Here is a 27,991-nt window from a genome sequence, read left to right on the forward strand (position 1 = left end):
TTATCTTGTTTCTAACTTTATTGTTAAAACGGTAACTTCAGTCAGTTCTAATTTCTTTTCAAAAGCCAGACCACATCAGAAATCCTGAGCTCCTGTCGCATGCCAAATGATAGTCATGCAAAGATAGTCATGCTCTTGTTTTCATTTTATGTCTTTGTCCTTGTTTGTATCCAACTTGAATCAGTGCAAAGCAGCAATATTTCAGCATTCTACGTATTATCTCTAACAACATAAAGACATGGTTTCACCTTGGTACTGCTAGATAATAAAACATGAAATAAACACGTATGCTGTCCATTTAGCTGTAAGGTTCAATAGAAAATGCCCCTGAGTCATTGGACTTTGTCATGGTTTGTCTGAGGGACAGTTGGGAACGATACAGTCCATTGCCTTCGGATGGGTTGTCGGACACCTACAGAAAGAGAGAAAAAGAGTTTGTATCATTATAGATCCAGACCCCTGATCTTCAGTTCTAGTGAGACAAAACAAATTGTATTATGACCCAGACAATAATTGTCACTTTTGGGAGAGTACAGTTAAATTATTTAAATTAATAATTATTAGCAATTATCTTACATCAGCAACTTAGAATTACCACCCAACTCTGTAACCCCCTCAAGTACCATTGTACCACTCCAAGCCCTTTTAACAAACTATCAGGCAACTCGGGATGGGGGAGATGAGGGATGGCGTTCTGTTAACATCAACTGAGTTTGGCTCATAGTTTGGCTTTGAGGATCCATTGAGCATCCTTTGAGGGTATTCCAGCTTCAGGGGAATCACATTCCTAAGCTTCCCTGAGAAGGTCTATGCCAGGGAACTGGAGAGGAGAATCTGTCCATTAGTCAAACATCCAACATCCAAACGTGTGTGCAGGGTACAGACTTGTTCTTGGTGCGTACTTGACCCCACCATAGTTGCTGTTGTAACCAATTCTTTTCATAACTTTCATGGACAGATTTCTAGACCTCAGGATTTTATGTCTGCTTTTGCCAATGAAATGGCTTTGTAGCCTTTACTGAGAAATTAATGGAGCGTTTGAACTCTGACCCTTTCCTGCCCCAGTATTACATCCGTACCAGTTATTTTATAACTGAACTCGTGGTGCTTTATGTTCCTTTTTAATTTGAAGTTGAAGGATCTCTAGCTCACACTGGGGGAGTTTGCAGCTGAGTGTGAAGTGGCTGGGACAAGATTCAATCCAAGGACATGGTTTTCATGCTGTACTGGTATGCTGTGATGAAGAGAGGGCAAGGTGTGAAGGGAAAGCTATCCATGTACTGGTTGATGTGTCCATCCTCGATGTCAGGAGATGATTCCTACTTCCATTTGGTAGCTTTTTATTGGAACTCAAAATAAGGTCAGTACTTCCACGCTTTAAACGCTGCACGCTCATACTCTCTCCCGCACTCGATATATGATCCATTGTTGATCTGCACACAGCTGTTGTCACGAACGTCGCACTCGCTTACGTAACTCTCATGAGACACTCTCGAAAAAAATCACGGTTTTAGTAACGCAGCGTTCCTACAGGAAAGTAACGGTAATCTAATTACCGTTTTTGCAATAGTAATCCCTTACTTTACTCGTTACTTGAAAAAGTAATCGGATTACAGTAACGCGTAACGCGTTACTGCCCATCTCTGGTGGCTACACAAGCCAGCAAGTACCAACAACCAGATTTGGTGTGTGGTAGTAACAGGTAAATGAACACTTTTTTAAAAATCATTTGAATATATATGAGTGTTTGTGTATAAATACACAAACAATACACATATGCTTTCAATTGTGTAATTTAAGTGATTTAGGTAGCTCCGTTTTGGAAGTTCAGTTAACGCTAGAAATGTGTTTTGGAGTTTGGACGAGTTTTATCTCTAGGGGCCACCGTGAAACAACACAAAACACTGCAAACCACAACACAATTAAATATAAATTAAAATATGAAAACAAAAAGAAGATGCACATTCTTTGTCATATGGGCCTGCATGAATAAACTTTCTGAATCCTTTATCATCTGCAACTGAAAATAGTTGTGGATGATTACTATACCTTTCTAATGTGACGTTGTTGTCCCTGGCTCTCTTTCTCTCTCTGTGCTACTGCGAGTGTAACTACCGCCCCTCCCCCCTCTGCCCAGTGCAAAGCACAAGGCTCGCATGCGGAGTGAAGCGGAAAAAAAGTGCGAGAGAGAGAAAGAAAAAAAAAACGCACAGCTCCCAATTAGGAGCCAGCTCGCATCGTTCACTTCAAAGAGCCGGCTCTAAGAGATTGTTCGTTTGGGACCGACACATCACTAGTGTCGTGGTAAATAATAGACAAAAATACACCTTTATTTAGGTGAGGCATTAAGTCCAGCTGGCTGAAGAAACCAGGTTTTAATGGTAGTCCCAAACAGGGACCGCACAGCAAAACGCTTGGGCAGATAGTATGACACAAAATATAAAAAGGAAAACTATGGGCTTAAATACACACACATGAGATAATCAGGGAAAGAGAACACAGCTGCACACAGGACCGGGCTATCACAATAAGAAACTAAACTGAAAATTTGTCTGAAAAGTCAAATGATGGCAAATGAAGTGAACTTTTCAAAGTGGTTTCCTTTTGAAGTTTTCACACCTCAGTAAATATCAGTAAAGATAAGGTTGAATAACCAACAGAATAGTTTCTGGGTTTTTCCAAGCATAGCTGCACAGATGCACACTCACTAATTTTTGTTGCATTTACAGTAAGGTTGTTCTTTAAGCAGGCCTGAAATCTGATTAGTTCAGAAAAGAGAGTCAAGAGTTAAATATGATCTAAGACCCCAAGAATTTGAATGACTTGCCAAAAGTGAAAGGGCGTCAAGCTGGGTGTCCTTTTTAAAACCATTTTTTAAAACTCACTTTTTCCAAATTGCGTTCTGCTGAACTTTGAGCCTTTTTGTGTTTTAATGTAATAATGTTTTAACCTTACATGTCAGCAACATGGTCACCAATAAAAATCAGATAACGTGCACATTAAAACGTGATTAAGAGCTGGGTATTTTACCTCTTCAAATTTCTTGGCCTTGTATTGCTCCGCACCTTTCAGGAAGTTGAGCAGTATGATGTCACACAGCACTGTGCCCTACATAATAATAATAATGATAATAATAATAATAACAATAATAATAATAATAATTACAAGCAAGCCCCCTCAACCTCCAAAATGTTACTTGTCACCACCCCTTGGTCCACAGCTTCATTTCCATTTAGTTTCAGTTCATTTTTTCTGGTATTTAAGGCCAATAAAAATCAAAAGCCTAACCTGATTGAATTTTTGATGATCACCAGTTTAAGATCATTTTCTAGGACATGTGCAGACATCTTCAAGCACAGCTGCTATTTTCAGATTGTTCTCTAGCTGTCTGTTTCTGAACACTGAGCACTGATTTCCCCACTAACCTTGAACTTCTACTGAGAAATAAAATCAACCTCTTTTCCAACCTAACCAAAATTTTGTGTGAAGCATCATGGATGCTTTACCTTTTTGTCAATATTCATCAATTTGTGACTTTTTTAAATCACACCTCAAATGTAACCCATTATGTATTTATTTAATAATCCTGGCTTCCAAATATAAGTGGCCTAAATAAATATATTAACATCCTAGGACCTGGCATCCACATATGTGGACATCACATTTTGGGATGTCTAGACCAAAATACAAAATGTTGCTCTACAAGGGCCTGATTTCCACTTACGAGGACATTATACTGCCTCTGTTCTATCAAAATTTAAAGCAAATATCCTCATATGTGGATCTCATTTCTCTCAGAAAGAAAAATCAGGTAAAAAAAATCGGGTAATTCTTTGTTTTTACATTAATCAGGTCCCAAACAGCCTAAATAGCAAAGAGAATTTAAAAATGCATGCCATGAAAGAGTTCGGGTCTAAACATAGAAAATCTATTGTAAGTTTAGAAAACAACAGCAAATAAACTAATGATATGAATGTCCCTTAATTTGGAAAAATGAAGCGGTGTTGCACATGTTGGTTGTTTCATCCTGAAAAGAAGCAGTTGCAGATGTTTGATATATTTTTGACTGATAATGATGACACTAATGGATCTTCTCTAATTTCAGATGCAGAAAATTCTCATGAACTCACTTTCATGAGCATTTTCAAAACATTCTTTAAATCTAAATTAGAAAGTAAGAAGAAACAATAATGGTCATTGAAGGGAATTACAGTAATAAAGAAAATTGGAAAGATTATGACCGAAAGGTCCAGGAACTTCTGATAGGTTTGTATAAGTAATAAAAGGCTTTTATTTTCATGGGATAGGGACACCACACACACAGTGGTGTGAATACATGTTTGCCCCCTTCATGATTTCCTATTTTTTTGTATGTTTGTCACACTTAAATGTTTCGGATCACCACACCAATTTAAGGGGTGGCTGTAACTCAGGTGGTAGAGCAGGTCACCTACTACTTATAAGGCTGGTGGTTTGTTCCCCTGGCTGGTCCAGTCTGCATGCCAAATGTCCTTGGGAAAGATACTAACCCCAAGCTCCTCCCTGATGCATCCATTGGAAAATGAATGTGTGTGAATGTTAAATAGAAAAAGCCGTTATAGTGGAAAAGTGCTCTGTAAGAACCAGTCCAGGTACCAAGATAACACAAGTACACAAAATGAAGGTATTTATTATTAAGGGGAAATAAAACCCAAACCTACATGGCTCTGAGTGAAAAATTGATTGCTGACCAAAGATACCCCAGAGGTGCTGCAACGACTGATCCAGCAGGTCACAAAAGAGCCCAGAACAACATCCAAAGAACTGCAGGCCTGACTTGCCTCAGTTAAGGTCAGTGTTCATGACTCCGCCATGCAGGCCATTGTTGCCCAGATGGCAGAGTTCAAAGACGAAACCCACTGCTGAGCAAAAGAACCATAAAGGCTTGTTTACCAGAAAACATCTTGATGGTCCCCCAGGCTTTTGGAAAAACACTCTGTAGACTGATGAGACAAATGTTGACCTTTGAAGGTGTGTGTCCCATTACATCTGGAGTAAAAGTAACAGCATTTCAGAAAACATCATACCACAGTAACATATGTTGGTGTTAGCGTGATGGTCTGGGGCTGTTTTGCTGCATCAGCACCTGGAAGACTTGCTGTGGTAAATGAAAGCATGAATTCTGCTGTTTACCAAAACATGATGGAGAATGTCCGCACATCTGTTCAAATTCCCAACCAGTTGTTAGGCTTAGGGGACAATGAACTTTTCACACAGGGCCAAGTAGGTCTGGATTTTTTCCACTTAATAATAAAGACCCCTTCCTGATTTTTGGCTTACATTTGAGGTGTAAGCCGCTTCAAAGCCACCTTCAGTTCTTAGACCAGAATTTTTTATGTCAGGCTTTCCATTTTCCTTTTTAAAGGGTAGAAAAAGATAAGAGGAAAACTTCGGTTTTTAGAATTGACTAATCTTAACAAAACTGCTGAATTAAACATTTATAACGATTTGATTAAATCTAAATGTTAACTCACCACTCCCACTGATGTAAAGGCTGCAACCATGTTGATGAGTGTAGGGATCATGTTGAACTTTCCTGCCTGCAAAACAAGAGTATGAGTCAGGTTCAGTTTCCTGGAGAAGATCGGTACAAAAAAGTCCTGGTGTTTTGTGTTTTCTTCTTTTATTCACAAACAACAACAGAAACATGACAATCAAGACTATAGATGTATCATTTAAAAATATATTTTAAAAAATTACACACATATTTATATTCCTGTATCATTAATGTGTTTGTGAAATAAAGGTAAGTGGATGTAAACTTCTTTATTCAGTGAACTGACAGTGAAACTACACACTCACATTTCCATTGACCAAGACATCAAACCTGATAGCATAGGCTTTGACCAGAGTGCGGTAGTCAGTCCCATTTTCCATCTTAAAATACTTTGCAAATCTAAATAGAAAGAAACATCACATCATTCTTATAGTGACATCTATTCTGTTCAATTTACTAGAAGGTTCATGAATGATCAATAAAACAAGACAAAAAAACACATTTCTTGTAGACATGTAGATATGATTAGACAAAGATCAAACGCTGTTTTTATATGCCACAATTAAAGCTAGTTTTTACTTAATGCTATTTGGCCACATATAATAATGGATTGCATTTATATAGTGCTTTTCAAGCGCTTTACAATTCCACTATTCATTCAATCTGAATAATAAATAAAGTTGGATATAGGGAGTCCACCAACCAGTTTTTTTGTAGGATCATCTATGTTAAAATTCATGGACATTATGTATTGTAAAACTTTAGAAATGATATATCGAGTGATGAAAAACAATGTTCCACTTTGTATTTTAAGTATGTTTAAACTAAGAGATGGAAAATATGATTTGAGGGGGTCTTATAAGTTTGAAATACCTAAAGTGGAAACCAATGTTAAGTATAGATGTGTGTCAGTTTTGGGAGTGAAATTATGGAATGGACTTAATGATGAACTGAAGATGTGTTTTTCTTTGTCATTTTTCAGGAAGAATTTAAAAATTTGTATCATTCAAGGTTACGGAAATTTGGTTTGATGAATAACTTTGTGTTGATTTAATTTCTTGATTTATCATTGATTTCTTTTCAAACTGTTATATAACTTATTTGTCAAAACTATTTATTTTCTTGGCTAAGGATTTGATTATTCCTATGGGGTAAAGGATAGGATAATTATAAGCCACAGCATGTATGATTGAGTACTTTTATGTAAAATGATAATCTGTGTTGTTGACCGAAATAAATTTCACTTCACTCTCACACACTGGTGGAGGCAGCTACAGGTGTAGCCACAGCTGCTCTGGGGCAGACTGACAGAAGAGAGGCTGCCATATCACACCCTCTGGCCATCACCAGTAGGCGGTAGGTGAAGTGTCTTGCCCAAGGACACAACGACCAAGTCTGTCCGAGCCGGGGCTCGAACCGGCAACCTTCCGATTACAAGACGAACTGCCAACACTTGAGCCACGATCGTACCTTATCGAAACTTAAATACACTGCTCCAAAATACAATTAAAAGAACTCTTTTTATCAGAGTACAGTCAGTTAAACTTCTGAGGTAATTACCTGGTCAGTTGAGTACCAAAGGAGTTTATCAGTTTCAGCAGCTTTGGTGTTAATGAAATAATCAGCAGGCATAGTTTTACAGGTGGAGGCCACTGACATTTGTCCCTCCTCATCTTTTCTGACTGTTTTATCAGTATTTCTGCATTTGGATAGGGTGAGAATTGCTACTGGTAGCATGAGGAGATACTTGGACCCTACAGAGGTTGCACGGGTAGTACAACTCCTCTAGGATGGCACATCAATATGTGTCATTGCCAGAAGGTTTGCTGTGTCTCCCAGCACAGTCTCAAGAGCATGGAGGAGAGTCCAGGAGACAGGGAGTTACTCTAGGAGAGTTGGACGGGGCTGTAGAAGCCTTTAACCGATCGGGGGGACTGATATCTCCTCATTTATGCAAGGACAAAGAAAATGAGCATGTCCAAAGCTCTACAGGATGCCCTCCAGCAGGTCACCAGTGTCAATGTCTCAGACCAAACAATTAGAAATGGATTTCATGATCGTGGCCTGAAGGCCCGACGTCCTCTACTGGGCCCTCTGCTCACTGCCTACCACAGTGCTGCTCATGCTGCACATTATGCTTTACAAATTAAAATGCACAAAAATGATGCAATAAAAGAGAAGGAATAAAACTATGAGACACAAAAACCAACTACAACAACAATGACTAAGGCTGTTAAAACAAAGAGAGGTAGAGGCAGACTATTCCAGAGTCTGGGACCTGCCACGGAGAAGGCTCTGTTGCCACGAGATTTAAGACTGTGAAATGGATAGCATTCGTTTTGACCTGGACCTCGTGGTTCTTTCTGGAGCTCAGACAGGTAAGAGCGGGCTCGACTGTTCAGTGATTTAAAAACAAAAAGTTAAATTTGGATCCTACGAGGAACAGGAAGCCAGTGTAGAGAAGCCAACACTGGGGTTACAGGCTCCTTCCTTTTAATGCCAGTTAGAAGACGAGCGGCGGCATTTCGGCCCAACTGGAGATGATAAAGAGAGGCCTGTGCAGAGAATGGCAGTAATCTTCACATAATGAAGAGATGAATAACACACTGAAAAACATTAGCTGGAAGGTATGGCTTTACCTTGGCTACCTGTCTCAGATGGAAAAAGCTAGATCGGACTACTGCGCTCACCTGCCTACACAGTTTGAAGGAAGCATCACAGCACACCGAGGTTTTTAACATTTGTCTTACAGTGAAAGGATAAAAGGCTCAACATCAAGAGGGCAGCAGGGCTGCTACAACCCAGAGTTAAGAAAATGTCATTAAAACATTCAAAAGTGCTGTCTCAGTGCTGTGTAGTGATTTAAAACCAAACGGAAACTTTTCAGAGATCTCATTAAGATCAAGGTGAGCCTCCAACTGTAAGCAGATCACTTTCTCTAGAACTTTTGAAAGAAAGGGGAGCTTCAAGATTGGCCTGTAATTAACCAGAACAGTTGGGTCCACAGTGTGATTTTTAAGAAGAGGCTGTTTAAAAAATGATGGGACACAAAGTGTCAATTAATTTCTGGATATAAAGCCCAATTATGTTTAAGGAGGTTTGGGGGAAGACAATCTGATGGGCAGTGTGATTATCTTAGGCGATGAACTACCACGGATACTTAACTCAGGGAAACAGGCTCAAACTGCTCCAAGACAGCTGAGCACACAGGAGGAACACTGATGATTTTTTTGGCATTTTTTACTGACCAAGTTTCAGCTATTAGGTCTTATGTCTCGTCACCTACTGCCTCACACATACTAAGCTCCAACATTATTACTTGGACTGATGATATGATTAGGCTTGTGGCTATTTGGTAAACAGAGAGACAGTCCCTAAGTATCTTTAAAGAAACATACATCCTATCCTTCTTCCATCTACCTTCAGCGCGTCTACAATCATGTCTAAGGGTGCACCTATGTTCATTGAACCATGGCTCTGACAATGGCTTAGCGCAGACAGTCTGAGTGGTGCGACTGAGTCCAAGATATCAGTGCAGGCTGAATGACAGATATTAGAACAGTCCTCAAAGTTCTCACAGCTTCCGTTAATTATTCCAGAATCAAGAAATGCAACAGAAAACTGAGGCACTCTTAAAGTATCGGGTGTCCAGCTTATCCAGAGAGAAGCGCAGCATTATAGTGAACGTGCACACATCCATCCATTTTTTATAGCATCATGGAACACAAATAGATTCATCAGACTGTTGCAGTCCGGTTAGGCTTGATCTGCCCTAAATATCAGCAGGATTTCAGTTTTCACATTTCCTGCTTGATGTTAGTGAGCTGTTGTTGTGGTGCTTTGTTTTCAGTTTTTGCTTCCCTTGGCTCATCTGCTGCAGTCTAGTTCACCTGTGATGTGTTCTCCACAGTTGTCTTGGCCTTTGTCAGTTTGTCTGTTCACTGTTCCCAGGATTGTCCAAGATTTAAATTCCCTTTGTGAACTTTACGTTTGTACTTGGTATCTTTGTCATCAGCCAATAAACAGCTTGCTTTTTGCTGAACGCACCCCGCCTCCACGCATCTGCATTTGGGTCCTCCACACAAACACCTTGTCTGCACGCTGACTTTCTAAATCAAACCTACCATCTTGTAAATGACCGTACATTTGTTGGTTGTAATTTGTGTTGTCTAAAAACTTAAAACTGTCTAATGAATTGTGTCTTTTGCCAATTGTCAGCATTTATATTGACAGTACCTGTTCTAAAGACACTGGAATACTGATGCATTCATCAGAGGATAAATGAGCATGTGTGAATGTTAGATGTGCTGCTTAGGCACAGCACTGAATGAATTTGTGTCGGGTGGTTAACTGGAGTAGGAAATACCTATATTAGCACCAGTCTATTTACCAGTTTCCTAACAGTGGTTATAATTGCAGCTGAGAAAATCAGAGATTTTGATTTTTCTGATATTTATAGTAGTCTCATATTTCCTCTGTAAATGTGGAGTTTCATGGTCAGTCAGAGTCTGCATATTTCTTGGCATTAATACCTGAAATTGTAGCCAGGTGAGACAGTGTTGTTCTGTGACATAGCATCCAGTCGGGTGAATGAGTACGAGGGGTTACAGTGGTCATCCGACTTGTCCAGATCGCACATCCAGCCGATCTTTATTCCAATCACTCCTCCCTGACAGAAGTACATACAGGCTTTATTGTGTAAGTGACACAATCACTTCAGGTCCAGTCTTGCTACTTTTACACATGTAAATGACTTCCTTTTCAGTCACTGGGCTTCAGCTGACTCAAGAATTCCCTGCAGCACCTGTGGGCAACGACCTGGTAGCAGCTCCTCCAAGAACTACTTTTAAGGTCTGCTTTCTGTTTGCATTTGCACTGCCAGTAGAAACTATGAAGCCTCTTAAAGACTATTCACTACCAAACAGGTTGGAGGCTGACTTGTGGTTCCTAGAGTTTCTAAAAGTTAAATGGGAGGCAGACCTGTTAGCTATGAGGCTCTTCTCCTGTGGAACAAGCTTTCAGTTTGGGTTCAGGAGAGAGTCCCTCTTTCTGCTTCTAAAATTAGGCTTTATTAAGTTTTTTTTTATAAAGCTTATAGTTAGGGCTGCATAAAACTGAAGTAAAGCAATAGCTAACCAGCACTCGTAAGTCAGTTTCCATCCTGGTAAAATCCCACCAAAACCAGTGGACCCCCCCCCCCCCACGCACACACACACACACACACACACACACACAGGCTTGGTCTGTACCTTGTCTGCCAGATTAGTGAAGTTCTGCTGGGCGTAGCGGACGACATCTCCCACTCTGAAGATCGGGCAGTAGGTGTTGTTGACCATGTCAAAGTTACACTCACTGATATATTTTTGAGTGATGTTAGGAAGGAAGTTCCCTCTGCCAACAAACACATCAATATGTCAGCCTTAAATATGACAATCATTCTAACAGTAAGATTTAATCATTTCTGGGCTCGACACTAACTTTTGTGGCACCTGCCCTTTGGACAAGTACATTTCCTCTCAGTTGGCCTGGTACAAAGTCCTTTGTCTTAAATGAAAATGTCTAAAATATTACTGCATGTTGTGGTTTGCACATGACTTCAGTAATGTCACCAAATAATCACCAAAAAGTACATGCTACAGCTGTGCATAATGGCCACATGCCAAAGCGTCTCTAAACTATAATTGTGCCATTTTCAGATTGACTTTTACAAAATATAATTGTGGCTTAACTCTGAACAGATACAGTGACATGAAAAAGTATTTGCCCCCTTTCTTATTTTCAAGTTGCTGCATATTTGTCACACTTGCATGTTTCGGATCATCAAAAAATGTAATATTAGACAAACATAACTTGACTGAATACAAAATGTGTTTTTTAAGTCATGATTTTATTAATCGGAGGATAAATGTTGTTCGATTATGTACTACTATGGTTAACCGCTTCTTTTGGAAAGCAGAGTTCACTTTGTTCAACTCAAATCTGATTAAAGCCAGAACTGTTGATTCAAGAAATTACCTGATTACCTGTCTGACAAAGTGAAGTAGCCTAAGAGTTCTCAAACAGCAGCATGCCAGTACCTAAAGAAACAGCTCAGAATCAAATTCATTGATATCTGTCAGTGTGGAAAGGGTTACAAAGCAATTTTCAAGGGGTGGTGCAAAGATTGTATTTCTTTTGGAAGGTTTGCATCCCATTAAAGGTTTGGTATGATGTGCATTTTGTAAAATACACATCAAACATAGTGGTGATGGTGGTGTGATGGTCTGGTCACTACCAGAAAATCCTGAAGCAGACTATTCAGCCAACAAGCTGTGCACTCGGTGCAAGCAGGACATCCAAAACACACCAGGAAGTCATTCTCTGAACACCAAGTCAAATTCCCGACTTCTGCCAGATTGAGATGCTTTAGTGTGACCAGTTATCACAAACTCTTCATTCCAAGTCTTGCTGCCAACGTAGCAAAACCAGTTATTAGGTTTAGTGGGCGATTTTCTCTACCCAGGCCAGGTTTGAACGGTTTTGTTACATTTATAAAAGAAACAATCATTAAAAACCTCATTTTGTATTTACACAAGTTATCTTTGGCTAATATAAAATGTGTCTGATGATCTGAGACGTGACAAGTATGCACAAAGATGGAGACTCCACACACTTCTCTGTGATAACGACATAACAGCTTTCAACTGAATTAGCCAGTGTGTCTCATCCTGTCAGAGCAGGCTGCCGTTGCTCAGTCTGGTGCTTGGCTAACATTACACTTTACATTGAAGCATGAGTGAAACAGTGAATTACACAGATGCTAATGCTAGCTAATTAATGTCACCTGTTGGGGTTTCATCCCTGCAAAAACAGCAGAACCCTTTCCTGCTCAGTGAAACTGATCTCTCCATCTATTCACAGTCCTTAATTTTCCCTTTAAATTGGCAGTACTGTGCAGTTATATCAACACTGATTCATATTCATTTTGCATCCTTGGCTTGAATACAGAGCTGACAGTGTTTTGCATTGAATGCTTTGCAAATGTCAACTCCAGTGTTAGTGCCAGTGCATTCAGAGTGACAGTTATCGGGGATAAAGCGTTCTCTTCACAACTCAGTAGTCTGAATATAACATTTCTTCATTAAAGTGAGCAATAATGTGAAAACAGAATAATTTGTCCTTGTTAAACAAACAAACAGATGTTCCAGACGAGCCTTAATGTCAACATATAAGTGTGTGTGATACTTGGTGTAGTTGAAGGTCGGGAAGCGGATGCTGTTTTTGATGAAGATGGTGAAATTTTCTGTTTCCATCATTGGTGTGCTGCATAGGGGAGAACAGACAAACATGAAAACGTCACACAGAGTCACAGGAAAGACAGAATTTACTTAACATATATTTAATTTAAAAATGCACCGACTGACTGCCGGGGACGAGAACCGGACGATGTTCTCGGCTGGTGACCGGCTCGCTTGTATCATGCTTGTCCAATTATTAGCTCATCCATTTCATGCATGCACAGCACCCACACAGCAGCCCATGCAAATAGCTGTGCACGCACTGATATGTCTTTAGTGTGGAAGCTCTTCACTGTGAGTGAAGACGCACAGACCAAAGTAAAATGCAGGGGAACCACTGTGATAATGTTCATAAGAACAAACCTAATCAGATATTATACTCATGCAGCTGAACATGGTTATTTTAATTGCTAACAAATGCAAAGTGGCTAAAACTAAAGCTGGAGCTTGAAGCCAGCCACAGGCTAGCACAAATAATCAATAAGATAAAGCAGGTGTGGGGAACTCCAAGCCTCAGGTGTGCCGTCCCAGGGGGAGATCTAAAACCTGCAGGACAGTGGAGTACCCCGCCCCTGAGATAAAGGATCCAGTTATGAGGAAAATGAAAGACACGAATGAAAAAGAGAAACAGGTATCTTTTAAGGCATCTTGTAGGTATGTGATACAAATGTTGCTACATAAATCTGCTGCAATTGCTTTTGTTGGGTGAGGTAAAATAAGACGGATGAAAGCAGAAAAATCTATAACCTGCTGCAGTTTGGCGAAGTTGTAATTCTAATCATTACTTTAACTATGAAAATAATACCTTACACTAAAGATAAGCATATTTCCTTCTAGTTATTAGAAAGAAAACCAGTATAAACACAAACTGGTTGGTCACACTAACAAAAATGTTGGAAAACAGAATCGGCCAACAAAACTCTGCATTTCTATAAAAATAAAGCTAGAAAAATATAATACACAAAACTGCAGTTTAATAGTGTTACAGAGACTACAGTAGGAGTGCTGAAATATTTTTTTTAGAAGTCTATTTTCCCCCCTCGTTTACAGTGGTGGACCAAAGTTAGTGATTTATTAACACTCGTCTCTGATTCTGTTCGGATGTTTGAGAAACGTTTCATCATCATCTTCAGTCTCAGCTGACTGCAGGTTTCCAACCTTATAAACAGGACATTTGCATGATGACTGAAACTAGCAGCACTGAAGGAACAATGGGCTGGGAGGTCAGTTTCACCACTGACCAGTGAGCATTGGTCTCACTGGACATGGATCATAGTGTTGCAGAATTGTTCTTGCTATCAGGATAACTGTGACCTCTCACACTGTCAGTGTTTTTATAAGCATAGCAGTCAGAGCGGGTGTAGGCCTACCAACTCACTGTCTCTGTACTGTTTCGGTAGCTTAGCTTAGCTCGTAGCCGACTGGTTAGCACCATGGCTACTTCACCTGTCCCTCCTGCACTTTCTTGCTCATTGTGTCAGATGTGTAGTTACTCCTCGGCCTCCTTTAGCAGTAATGATATCTGTAACAAATGTAGCATATTTGCAGCTCTGGAGGCCAGGATTACTGAATTGGAGACTCGGCTTCGCACCCTTCATTCACCCGTAGCTAGCCAGGCCCCTGTAGCTGGTGCAGCCGAAGATAGCGTAGGCCCCGCTAGCTGTTCCCCGGCAGACCCCAAGCAGCTGGGGAAAGAGGGCGGCTGGGTGACGGTGAGGAGGAAGCATAGTCCTAAACAGAAGCCCCAGGTACACCACCAACCCGTTCATATGTCTAACCGTTTTTCCCCACTCGGTGACACACCCGCCGGGGGTCAAACTCTGGTAATTGGTGATTCTGTTCTCAGACATGTGAAGCTAGAGACACCGGCAACCATAGTCAATTGTCTTCCAGGGGCCAGAGCAGGCGACATTGAAGGAAATTTAAAACTGCTGGCTAAGGGTAAACGTAAATTCAGTAAGATCATAATTCACGTCGGCAGTAATGACACCCGGTTACGCCAATCGGAGGTCACTAAAATCAATATTGAATCGGTGTGTAACTTTGCCAAAACAATGTGGGACTGTAGTTTTCTCTGGTCCCCTCCCCAATCAGACCAGGAGTGACATGTTTAGCCGCATGTTCTCCTTAAATTGCTGGCTGTCTGAGTGGTGTCCCAGAAACGATGTGGGCTTCATAGATAATTGGCAAACCTTCTGGAGGAAACCTGGTCTTGTTAGGAGAGACGGCATCCATCCCACTTTGGATGGAGCAGCTCTCATTTCTAGAAATATGGACAAATTTATTAAACCCCCCAAAATGTGACTATCCAGAGTTGGGACCAGGAAGCAGAGTTGCAGTCTTACACGCCTCTCTGCAGCTTCTCTCCTCCTGTTACCCCCCAAAAACCCATCTCCATAGAGACTGTGTCAGCTCCCAAAAAGACAAAAAACTAACTAAAAACCAGCAACAAACAACTTAAACATAAACAATCACAAAGAAAGAACAATACAGTATCCACATCTGAACCAAAGAGTAAAACAGTGAAATGTGGATTATTAAATATTAGGTCTCTCTCCTCCAAGTCTCAGTACATGACTTAATAATAGTGATGGTAAATTTGATTCTTTTTACTGAATCGAGTTTTAATGAGTCACTCACCAAAGTGAATCGGGTTTTTTGAGTCATTTGATTCACTGAGTCAGTCGACCAGAGAGTGCAAAAAATGTACATTTTCACTCAAACTTAATTTGTTTCTCTTTTCATGTAAATCCTACTGCTAAGATGAATGATTCTAAAAGAAAACAACTATTTTATAGAGCAAAAAAGAGCAAAAACATTTCTAAAATTAAGCAATTTCCTATTAAAATTGCTTAATAACCATTTTTTTATTTTATTTTATTGTATTTTATTTTCCTTAAATGTGTTAAATATATATTTTCTCATCTAAATGTCCACTGAGCTGTGAGCCAGGGGGCGGTAATGCGCCTTAACATTGGTTGCCAACCAAGAAGAAGAAGAAGCTGTGAGCCAGGAGGGAGGGGTTAGTGAGTCCTGAGTGATTCACTTACGATTCAGCACAGGAGGGAGGGGGTTAGTGAGTCCTGAGTGATTCGTTCGCTCTATGATTCAGCACAGGAGGGAGGGGGTTAGTGAGTCCTGAGTGATTCGCGTAGGCTTACGATTCAGCACAGGAGGTAGGGGGTTAGTGAGTGAGTGAGTGAGTGAGTGATTCGTTCGCTCTATGATTCAGCACAGGAAGGAGGGGGTTAGTGAGTGAGTGAGTGATTCGTTCGCTCTATGATTCAGCACAGGAAGGGAGGGGGTGAGTAGCTCAAATGTGCTGTTAGCATGTTAGCAGAGCGATGCTACTGTGAACCGAGGAGCTATTTTCTTGATGTGAGCTTCTACTCAGGGTTTTTTCTTCCAGTTCAGAGCAGAAATTTTTTTGTTAAGATACTGGATGTTGTGTTTTTCTCCACAATTTTAATTATAAGCTAGATACATTGCTGCTAACAGCAACAGGGATGAGTCAGTGAGTCAGTTGGGCTTGTGAATCATGATGCATGAGTCAGTAAAGTGATTCTTGAGTATTGAACGATTCGTTCATGATTCGCGCATCACTACTTAATAATTGATCAACAAATTGATTTACTCTGCCTTACAGAAACCTGGTTGCAGCAGGATGATTATGTTAGTTTAAATGACTCAACACCCCCGAGTCATTCTAACTACCAGAAACCTCGAAGCACAGGCCGAGGGGGCGGTGTGGCAGCAATTTTTCACACCAGCCTATTAATTAATGAAAGACCAAGACAGACTTTTAATTCATTTGAAAGCCTGATGCTTAACATTGTCCACCCCAGCTGTGAAACTCAGAAACCAGTCTTACTTGTTATCATCTATCGTCCACCTGGGCCTTACACACAGTTTCTGTCTGATTTCTCAGACTTTTTATCTGATTTAGTTCTGAGCTCAGATAAAATAATTATTGTGGGTGATTTTAACATCCATGTAGATGCTAAAAATGACAGCCTCAACATGGCATTTAATCTGTTATTAGACTCAATTGGTTTCTCTCAAAATGTAAAAGAACCCACCCACCACTTTAATCACACTCTAGATCTTGTTTTAACATATGGCATAGAAACTGAACATTTAACAGTGTTTCCTGAAAACCCTCTCCTGTCTGATCATTTCCTGATAACATTTACATTTACAATAATTGATTACACAGCAGTGGGGAGTAGACTTTATCACAGTAGATGTCTTTCTGAAAGTGCTGTAACTGAGTTTAAGAATATAATCCACCCACTGTTATCATCTTCAATGCCCTGTACCAACATAGAGCAGAGCAGCTATCTGAACGCTACTCCAACAGAGGTCGATTATCTTGTTAATAATTTCACCTCCTCACTACGTACGACTCTGGATACTGTAGCTCCTGTGAAAACGAAGGTCTCTAATCAGAAGTACCTGACTCCGTGGTATAATTCTCAAACACGTAGCCTAAAGCAGATGACTCGTAAGCTGGAGAGGAAATGGCGTGTCACAAATTTAGAAGATCATCATTTAGCCTGGAGAAATAGTTTGTTGCTTTATAAGAAAGCCCTCCGCAAAGCCAGAACATCTTACTATTCATCACTGATTGAAGAAAATAAGAACAACCCCAGGTTTCTCTTCAGCTCTGTAGCCAGGCTGACAAACAGTCAGAGCTCTGTTGAGCCAACCATTCCTTTAACGCTAACTAGTAATGACTTCATGAACTTCTTCACAAATAAAATTTTTATCATTAGAGAAAAAATTACCAATAATCATCCCACAGATGTAATATTATCTACAGCTACTCTTAGTACCATTGATGTTAAGTTAGACTCTTTTTCTCCAATTGATCTTTCTGAGTTAACTTCAATAATTACTTCCTCCAAACCATCAACGTGTCTTTTAAAACCCATTCCTACAAAACTGCTCAAAGAAATCCTGCCATTAACCCTTTAAGACCTACCATAGAACCAAGTCTGCCAAAGCTTATATTATATTTTTACATGTTGTAGAGCCATTTTTGGGAGCATTTCAAGTTGCTATACATCAATACAACCATTACAGCCTAAATTTTAATAATATGCATGCATTAAGTGCATAGTAATCACATAAATTGCAAAAAAGTGCAATAAACTACAAAAAAATTGAAAATCGTTTTTGCTTTTTTAACATATATTTCTAGTTAGAGAAATTTAAGAGGCTTATCCCTCAAAACTGTAAATACAAAGAAGTTGCACAAAATAGTTTCCCACCACATGAAATTTATTTTGAGTGTCTTCATAGTTTTATTTTTGAAATACACCAATTTTTATACACTGCAGGAAAAACGAAAATAAATATTATACTGCAAATTTGCAAAAAAGCAGCATGTGCATCAAAATAAACTATTTCCAGCAGTGCAATATGAGTCCTAAGCATCCCAGAAATGACACAGAAAGTCATAAAGTCAATCATAACTTTTAAAAACACCAGTATAAGCTCATGAGGCCTTGATAGTAAAAAACTACATTTCCGCGAAAATGACGTCACTTCCGGTTTCGGGCAGGTCATGGCGGACATGCGATAGTTCACGCTGATGGACGTAGGAAGTGTTACAAACAGCTGATCGGATCGGCAAAGCGTGTTTCTGGAATATTATGTTTTTGTTGCTGCAAGTGCTTTTTATGCAGTTTTTGCAAAGCTATATGTGGAAGGAAACTGTGACCTAGGACAAGCTGATGGCATAAGATGGAAGTACAACTCCTCCGGTTTCATATGCAAAAAAAATTATTGCGCTACCTCACGTGGTTGCAGTGCTACCGGGATTTAAAAATAGTTACGCAAAACGGAGCGTGCCCGCTCTGACCGGTTTTAAAGGGTTAATTAATGCTTCAATCTTAAATATGATCAACCTATCTCTAATAATCAGCTATGTACCACAGGCCTTCAAGCTGGCTGTAGTTAAACCTTTACTCAAAAAGCATCTCTAGACCCAGCAGTCTTAGCTAATTATAGGCCAATCTCCAACCTTCCTTTCATATCAAACATCCTTGAAAGAGTAGTTGTCAAACAGCTAACAGATCATCTGCAGAGGAATGGTTTATTTGAAGAGTTTCAGTCAGGTTTCAGAGCTCATCACAGCACAGAAACAGCTTTAGTGAAGGTTACAAATGATCTTCTTATGGCCTCTGACAGTGGACTCATCTCTGTGCTTGTCCTGCTAGACCTCAGTGCAGCGTTCGATACTGTCGACCATAATATCCTATTAGAGCGATTAGAACATGCTGTAGGTATTACAGGTACTGTGCTGCAGTGGTTTGTATCATATCTATCTAATAGACTCCAATTTGTGCATGTAAATGGAGAGTCCTCTTCACACACTGAGGTTAATTATGGAGTTCCACAGGGTTCAGTGCTAGGACCAATTCTGTTTACATCATACATGCTTCCCTTAGGCAGCATCATTAGAAGACATAGCATACATTTTCACTGCTATGCCGATGACACCCAGCTCTATCTGTCCATGAAGCCAGATAACACACACCAATGAGTTAAACTGCAGGAATGTCTTAAAGACATAAAGACCTGGATGGCCGCTAACTTTCTGCTTCTTAATTCAGATAAAACTGAGGTTATTGTACTCGGCCCTGAAAATCTTAGAAATATGGTATCTAAGCAGATTCTTACTCTGGATGGCATTACCTTGGCCTCCAGTAACGCTGTGAGGAACCTTGGAGTCATTTTTGACCAGGACATGTCCTTCAACGCACATGTTAAACAAATATGTAAGACTGCTTTCTTCCATTTGCGCAACATCTCTAAAGTTAGAAATATCCTGTCTCATAGTGACGCTGAAAAACTAGTTCATGCATTTATTACTTCCAGGCTGGACGACTGCAATTCATTATTATCAGGAAGTCCTAAAAACTCCCTGAAAAGCCTTCAGTTAATCCAAAATGCTGCAGCAAGAGTCCTGACAGGGACTAGAAAGAGAGAGCAGATTTCTCCTGTTTTGGCTTCCCTTCATTGGCTTCCTGTTAAATCCAGAATTCAAAATCCTGCTCCTCACATACAAGGTCTTAAATAATCAGGCCCCATCTTATCTTAATGACCTTGTAGTACCATATCACCCTATTAGAGCACTTCGCTCTCGCTCTGCAGGCCTACTTGTTGTTCCTAGAGTATTTAAAAGTAGAATGGGAGGCAGGGCCTTCAGTCTTCAGGCCCCTCTTCTGTGGAACCATTTTCCAGTTTGGATTCAGGAGACAGACACTATCTCTACTTTCAAGATTAGGCTTCAAACTTTCCTTTTTGCTAAAGCATATAGTTAGGGCTGGACCAGGTGACCCTGAATCCTCCCTTAGTTATGCTGCAATAGACGTAGGCTGCCGGGGATTCCCATGATGCATTGAGTTTTTCCTTTCCAGTCACCTTTCTCACTCACTATGTGTTAACAGACCTCTCTGCATTGAATCATATCTGTTATTAATCTCTGTCTCTCTTCCACAGCATGTCTTTATCCTGTCTTCCTTCTCTCACCCCAACCGGTCGCAGCAGATGGCCCCGCCCCTCCCTGAGCCTGGTTCTGCCGGAGGTTTCTTCCTGTTAAAAGGGAGTTTTTCCTTCCCACTGTCACCAAAGTGCTGCTCATAGGAGGTCATATGATTGTTGGGTTTTTCTCTGTATCTATGAAGCACCTTGAGGCGACTTTTGTTGTGATTTGGCGCTATATAAATAAAAGTGAATTGAATTGAAAAGAAATAGTAAAAACTTGCATCAGATGTGGCCTACTTCATATAGTGAATCATATAAGGCTTATTTGATTTACTCATATGGCCACTTTCTCATTACTTTCAGATATTGTTCCAAAACATACAAGTTTCATTTATCAAATTTTTCTAGGGATCTTATATCTGTTTTCACTCTTGTATGCTTTTCATACAAGTTTCACACAAGACAGATACAAACTTTATAAGATTTATATATATCTTTTCCATATGGGAAAGCCTGCTAAAAAGTAGTGATGGGATTTTCGGCTCTTTTTAGAGAACCGGCTCTTTCGGCTCCGAACCGGCTCTTCAGGTTGTTTTTTTGCTTTAATTAATTTATTATTAACAATAATATAAAATTATGCACAAAAGGAATTACTAACGTAAAAGAAAAAGTGGTTTTATTTATGTATGTTTATATATAAATATATGCGATGGCCCCTTGAGACAAAACACGTACAAACTCCAAAAAGCACGTACAAACTTGGTACTTGCTGGCTTGTGTAGCCACTAGGTAACAAAAGCTCACCACTGCGCCTGCATTCTGGAGCACTTCTGTTGTCTTTTGTACAGTTTTTACGTGTTTTGGAGTTTCTACCTGTTTTGGAGTTTGTACGTGCTTTGTCTCTAGGGTACCGTAAATATACTTTTATTTATTCAATCCACATAAAATGTAATAAATAAATCATATAATACAAAAACCAACTAGTCACAGTTCAACTTTTAACTATTTAAATTTTCAGCTTTTTCCTTTTAAACAAATTTAAAGTGAAACAACACAAAACACTGCAAACCACAACACAATTAAATATAAATTAAAATATGAAGACAAAAAGAAGATGCACATTCTCTGTCATATGGACCTGCATGAATAAACTTTCTGAATCCTTTATCATCTGCAACTGAAAATAGTTGTGGATGATTACTACACCTTTCTAATGTGACGTTGTTGTCCCTGGCTCTCTTTCTCTCTCTCTCTCCCTCCCGCTCTGTTCCTGAGCTACTGCGAGTGTAACTACCGCCCCTCCCACCTCTGCACAGTGCAAAGCACAAGGCTCGCATGCGGAGTGAAGTGGAAAAAAGTGCGAGAGAGAGAGTGAGAGAAAGAAATACCCCACGGCTCGCGATAAGGAGCCGGCTCACATCGTTCACTTCAAAGAGCCGGCTCTAAGAACCGTGTCGTTTGCAACCGACACATCACTACTAAAAAGCTCTTTACCACATGCAGAGCATCATCTTACGGCTTGATGGTGTCGATCTCAGCAGGACACCAACCCTTAATCTCACACATCTTGATCGTGGCATTAAAAGGAACACACCTCCCTGTAGCAATTCCTGAGTAGAAAAGAAAATACAGGTACAAGGTCCAAAGTAAAACACTTCAACATATGTACATAAATCTAGTCATCAACAGATCATTTTAACGTGAAATATTGTTACTGCATGATAAAGACAAAGTATCTCACCATAACTTGCTGGCTTATTGATGTACTTTGTGCAGTTTCTGTCGTCTGTACAAATAAACTTTCCTCTTTCAGTCTGGATAAAATACAGTGACATGTGAAGAGAACATTAAAGCTGCATCACAGCTGTTTTACAGTACAGTGTTTGGTTTTTTACATCCCTCAAATACGTGCATACATTTTATAATTCATTTTTAATTTTCTCATCATGTGCAGCAGTTGTATTGACAGGGACGTCTCTCTAAATCCACTCACATCAGCAGCTGGTCAAAGTAATGGAGCGCTGTCCTTTTTTGTACAGGGTGAGATACTATTGCTTTTTCCAAAAGGGAAAGCATTGTGTTTACAACTAGCACGTAGCCAACATTGGCTTTGTGTATCTGTAAAGTAAATGAGCCCCAGGACTGAGTGATGATCTGTTAGTCGTGGTGATGATGACTTACGTCAGGACAGTATCCTTGGACTTGGTTCTCTGTAGTAATCAGTTTAGTGATGATGCAGAACACCGAAGCTCCCTGCAGGAGATACAAATGCAGTCTGTCAGTATCTCATCTTCACTCAGTCAGTCCTTACATTCGTCCATACACACACACCTGTGTAGGAGTGACGTAGTCTGCTACATCCATAACCTTGTTATTGTAGATTCCAAAGCCTTTGACCTTGGTCATCACAGAGGATTCAATCGCCGTGTCTCTAATCTGGTAGGCCTTCTCAGTGAGAAACACCCATCTGAAACATTACATAGAGAGTGACGCATGCCAAAATGTAATCATAAGCATCATTATACTTAAAAAAACAACCTTTCTCGCCACTAGCTACAATCAGGGATAGTGCACTGAAAATGCTCGCTGTAAGACACTACACAGGAATTCAGTTAGATCTGCTAATCTGTGATCATTAGCTCAGAGTTTTCTTTTCAGAATAATTAAGAGTTGAGGTCTTTTGATTGGAAATAAATAATGAAATGAATGACCTATTGAGAAGTCACTATGAGTATTTGCAGAGCAGACAAGTGTGATTACTCTCATATTATTCTCATTATTCTCAGTGTGATTTAGCCTCTAGTGAGGCAGTATAAAGATCAAAAATCCACATTAAGAAACAGAAGTTGTTAAATGTGAGACTTCAGCCAGGAGAACAGGATTCATACTACCAATGGAAACCATGTTTTCTGACAGAGTTCACTAAGTATTCAGGTTTATTGGATTCTTACTTTTGGTGCTTGTTTGCTGAGGTGTGTGCAGCAAAACTGTCAGTTTAATAAAACATCATGTTTAGGTCTAAAATGAACCCTTTCACAGTTTTGACTGCATGTTAGAACGGATGGTTTATGGGCGTCCGTTCCCACCAAAGCCATTTGGACTTACTGCATGTTCTACTTATAGAACTGCAAGACGTCACCTGAGAGTTTGGAATTTTTCAACTTTAAAAAAAATCTGGCGACCCTCTGAAATGCTTTGTACAGGCCTTTTTATCGCTTAACCTCCTAGGACCTGGCGTCCACATATGTGGACATCACATTTTGGGTTTTTTAGACTAAAATACTGAATTTTGCTCTACATGGGCCTGATATCCACTTACGAGGACATTATACTGCTACTGTTCTATCAAAATTTAAAATGAATATCCTCATATTTGGCTCTTATTTTTCTTAAAAACAAAAATAAGGTTAAAAAAGAATCTGGTAATTCTTTGTTTTTACATTCATCGGGCCCCAATATGTCCAAATATCAAAGAGAAATTAAAAATGCATGTCATGGAAGAGTTGGGGTCCTAGGAGGTTAAAAACCTTTTGTGTCATGTTAAATAAATAAATAAAAACAGAACGTGATACTCATGCTCAGTTTTGGCTTCAGTCAACAGCAGCAGCTAATATCAAATTAGAAATGGAGTCTACTAATCACTAACATCGAGATATCGGGAGCTGATTCTGTAGCAAGATAACTTTTTACAGGGTGCATGCCCATTCCTTCTACTTTAACCTCTGGGTTTGGGACAGGCATCAGTGGCTACTGAGCAACCATGTCGTAGACTGCAGTGAAGACGTTAAAGATCTGAACATTGTTGGCATCATCTGGGAAGCTGAGCTAACCACAAATGACCAGAGTCGTTGGAAGTCATTAGTTATCCTATGTGCCAATCGGTGTAGGAGAGACTAAGTCTAAGAAGGAATCACTAACATAAACAATTCAGTTCAGTTTTCTTCATCTATTAGTGTTTTTTCTGTAGTTTAACTAATCGGTGTGTCTCATATGGCTTCATGTACAGATAAAGCTGAGTATCATCTGCATAGCAGTAATAATGTAAAATAATGTAAATATGGCCTGTATTTGTATAGCGCTTTTCTAGTCCCTAAGGATCCCAAAGCGCTTTACACAACCTGTCATCCACCCATTCACACACACATTCACACACTGGTGATGGCAGCTACATTGTAGCCACAGCCACCCTGGGGCGCACTGACAGAGGCGAGGCTGCCGGACACTGGCGCCACCGGGCCCTCTGACCACCACCAGTAGGCAACGGGTGAAGTGTCTTGCCCAAGGACACAACGACCGAGACTGTCGAGAACCTTCCGATTACAAGGCAAACTCCCAACTCTTGAGCCACGATGGCCAGACAACTGGTCTCAGCACAGAACCCTGTGGAACTTCATAATTAACCTCGGTATGTGAAGAAGACATTTACATAAACACACTGGAGTCTGTTACATAGACACTGCAGTGGCCTTCATACCCACGGCATGTTCTAATCTGTGCAGTACAATGTTGAGATCAGCGATGGTCTACCAGGACATGCACAGGCATGAGTCCACTGTCAGAGGCCGTACGATTATTCAGTATTTTCACTAGTGCTGTTTCTGTGCTGTGATGAGCTCTGACTGACTTCAACGAAACCATATATCTGCAGGTGAACAGTTGTTTTACAACTACTCGTTCAACAATTGATAAAAGGAAGGTCAGAGATATATAAGACAGCTGGTCACATGATATTAAGAGAAGTTAGGGAGTAAAGATATTTTCATCATATTTAAGATAAAGGGATTAGTTAATGGTGGGATGTCTTTGAGCAATCTTGTAGGAATGGGGTCTAAAAGATATGTTGGAGGAAGTAATCAAATTACTCAAACAATCTAAGAGAAAGAGTCTAAATAAATATCAGTAGTAATGAAAGTTTTGGACATAATGTCTGTGAGATGGTCATCAATATTTCTTTCTTTAATGGTTAAAATGTTATCTGTGAAGAAATTGATGGAGTGGTTACTGTTTAAGGATAAAGGAATGCTGGGCTGAACAGCGCTCTGAGTTTTCATCAGCCTGGTTACAGCTCTGACGAGAAACCTGGAGATGTACTCATTTACTTCACTCAGTGATAAATAAGTCCTATCTTCACTGAGGGCCTTAAAAAGAAAGAAAAAACGAATTTCTAAATTAGTGAGATGCCATTTCCTCTCCAGAGCTATCTGCTTTAAGGCCCGTGTCTGTAAGTTGTACAAGGAAGTCAAGCACTTCTGATTTGAGGCTCTCTGTTTTTTTTCTTGTAGTCCATTTTTGCACATGTAAACTTTATCAAGAAAAGATCAGACATTAAACAGTATTCACTAATGTCCATTTTCTATGCCTTGTGTCAGAATGAGGCCCAGAGTGTGATTAAAGCCAACTGGGTCTAATAATAGATTAAATGCAGTGTTTAGGCTGTTGATTTCAGTACCTATACGAAAATTTAATCACCCACTATAATTATTTTATCTGAAATGAGCATTAAATGAGGTCAAAGAGAATTCAAATAGAAACTCTGATTAAAGGAGATAAACAACAGATAGCAACAAACAAAACTATTTTTAGAGTTTTTTAATTAGTGTAGTCAAGGCTTAGAGTCAAGCTTCCAAATGTAAACTCCTGCTTCCTGTCTGGGTCTTTGGTTATTTCATGAGCTGGAGTAAAAGATAGCTGCCACCAGTCCTCCCCGGCCTGTGCTTGAAGGAGGAAACATGGCTAGCTTCCAGCATGACAGAGATTCCAACAGAAATTGGGCATAAAAAAAGTGGCTTCTCACAGTAACTGGTTGGAAAAGCATTAGTGAGGAAGCTAAGCTAAGAATGTTCACATCAGCACCTCAGTGTTTGAGACTGTGATTAAAAAAAGGCAGGGTAAGTGTGGACACCACATGCTCAGAGGCTAATTACTTCTTAATTGCAAGACATTGGCCAGTGGGACTGGACAATCCTGTTTGTTGACCTCTACAGTCACAGGAAAATATGTACAAGTCTTTTCAGAACCAGAGGATTCTGCCCCCTGCTGGCTACTACAAATAATTCAGGTTCAAGGTACTTTCAGACCAAGAAGCTATTTCCATTTTTCATCAGCTATGGACCAAAAGAACAATTCTGACTGTTCTCCACAGTATTACTATTATTATTTTTACCTTTATGAAAACAGGAAAACGACAAACTCTTGACATTAAAAATCTCTTTTACCTGGCCAAGACAGACAGCAGGACAATCATACGTTGCATAAACTAATAGAGCATGCATATCCATACAACAGTAAAGCACAGTCAAAGAGCCTGAATTAACTGCATTCAAGTTGTTTACATTTACTTTAAATTCATTGAGTGAGACCAGTTGGTTCCCCAGCTGATTCCGGGAGGAAGGAGCTGCATACTCTTTTTCCAAATTTACTGTGAACCTCTGAGAAAGAAGGAAAAATTCTTGGCACCCAAAACAGTAGCTTCCCATACTTTTTTGATGGGTGTTAGTTTGTAAATAAGAATAGCCTGATAAATAAGAACATACCAGAGGTTGAGTCTACGACATAACCACCCAACCCGACAGTAAGAGGTTTAGAGTGTGTAAGGAAGCTCACGATGAACAGAATCCAGCATAAGCAGAGCATGCATGCATACAAATCACATCTTTCTTGCCTCAAATGACGAAAAGGATCAAGTTTCAATTTCAATTTTTTCACCAGTTGCTGACGTTTAAATTAGAGCGAGTAATCAGTTGTAATTCCTAAGTACTCGAACTGAGACACTAACAAATGAAGGTTTGTTAGATTTACAGTACATCTGTATGAAGACCAAACCTAGTACACTGACTAACAATGGCTCGTGAGCTCAGTTTCATGATCACGACCATTCAAAATGCTACGTTCAAATGAGCCAAATCAACTTTCTGGGGTTTCCTTACTTGGATGATTAAGCATGCTTCTTTAGCTTTCTTTTACAGCTGAGTGAATGGGTTACTTTTCCCAGTAACAAAGAGGTTTTATGTAAAACATGAACGATGTATTTAACCAACACAACTGTGGCTTTATAAAGATAATAAAATATAAAGTAATAAAGTGAAGAATTAAACCTTCCTAATGTAACAACTAATCCAGAACACTGAACAGCAAAGCCTCTAAAATACATGTTTGTGTTATGATGTTTTATTCAACCAGATAAATGTCGGTACTGTCCAAGTCCAAGCAAACACTCACCCAATGAAGTAAGTGATGATGAGGAGCTGGACAACACGGTTGATGATTCCAATAGTCCAACTTTTCACAACCACCGACTTAGTGGTTTCATAGGTGAAGAAGTCTGTGATGCAAGACCACATCCTGGCAGTATTTGTGCTTGACAAGCCTTTGTTAGAAAAATAATTCCACTGTGTGAGGAATCGAAATAAAAAAAGCTGGAAGTCGATTCCAGATGATCTGAAAATAGGAAAGGTATCGACAGATTTAGATCCAAGACAGAACGCAGGAGCTGCAGCTCATCACTGTGTGAAGGAGCTCAGTCACTTTTAATTTCAGCTGCTCCTCTTCACTCGTTACTTCAGGCTTCATGTGTCATGAAAAATGAGTAATTAGTAGAGTCAAAGCCATGAGCACAGGCAGCAGCGCCTTTCTATGCCATTACTCCTCTCTTCATGCAAAATACCAATCTCGTTTCCTCTCTGTC

At 39.8% G+C, this 27,991-nt stretch overlaps 1 protein-coding gene across 1 annotated transcript; it reads right to left on the bottom strand.

Annotated features, from left to right (window-relative positions):
• On the bottom strand, window positions 1-27,971 carry LOC146386281 (P2X purinoceptor 3-like). Its single transcript, XM_084932369.1, has 12 exons — window positions 27,526-27,971; window positions 22,639-22,774; window positions 22,489-22,560; window positions 22,049-22,121; window positions 21,824-21,917; window positions 12,761-12,838; window positions 10,786-10,927; window positions 10,069-10,205; window positions 5,842-5,935; window positions 5,514-5,579; window positions 3,031-3,108; window positions 1-412 (listed from the first exon to the last, which is right to left on the bottom strand). Exons 1-12 carry the CDS (start codon window positions 27,645-27,647, stop codon window positions 299-301), a joined length of 1,206 nt encoding a protein of 401 aa, XP_084788495.1. The 5' UTR covers window positions 27,648-27,971; the 3' UTR covers window positions 1-298.
• Window positions 27,972-27,991: the final 20 nt, after the last annotated feature.

The sequence above is a fragment of the Perissodus microlepis genome, chromosome 6 (genome assembly GCF_051167445.1).
Source record: "Perissodus microlepis isolate ML-2025 ecotype Zambia chromosome 6, ASM5116744v1, whole genome shotgun sequence".
Classification (NCBI taxonomy): Eukaryota; Metazoa; Chordata; class Actinopteri; order Cichliformes; family Cichlidae; genus Perissodus; species Perissodus microlepis.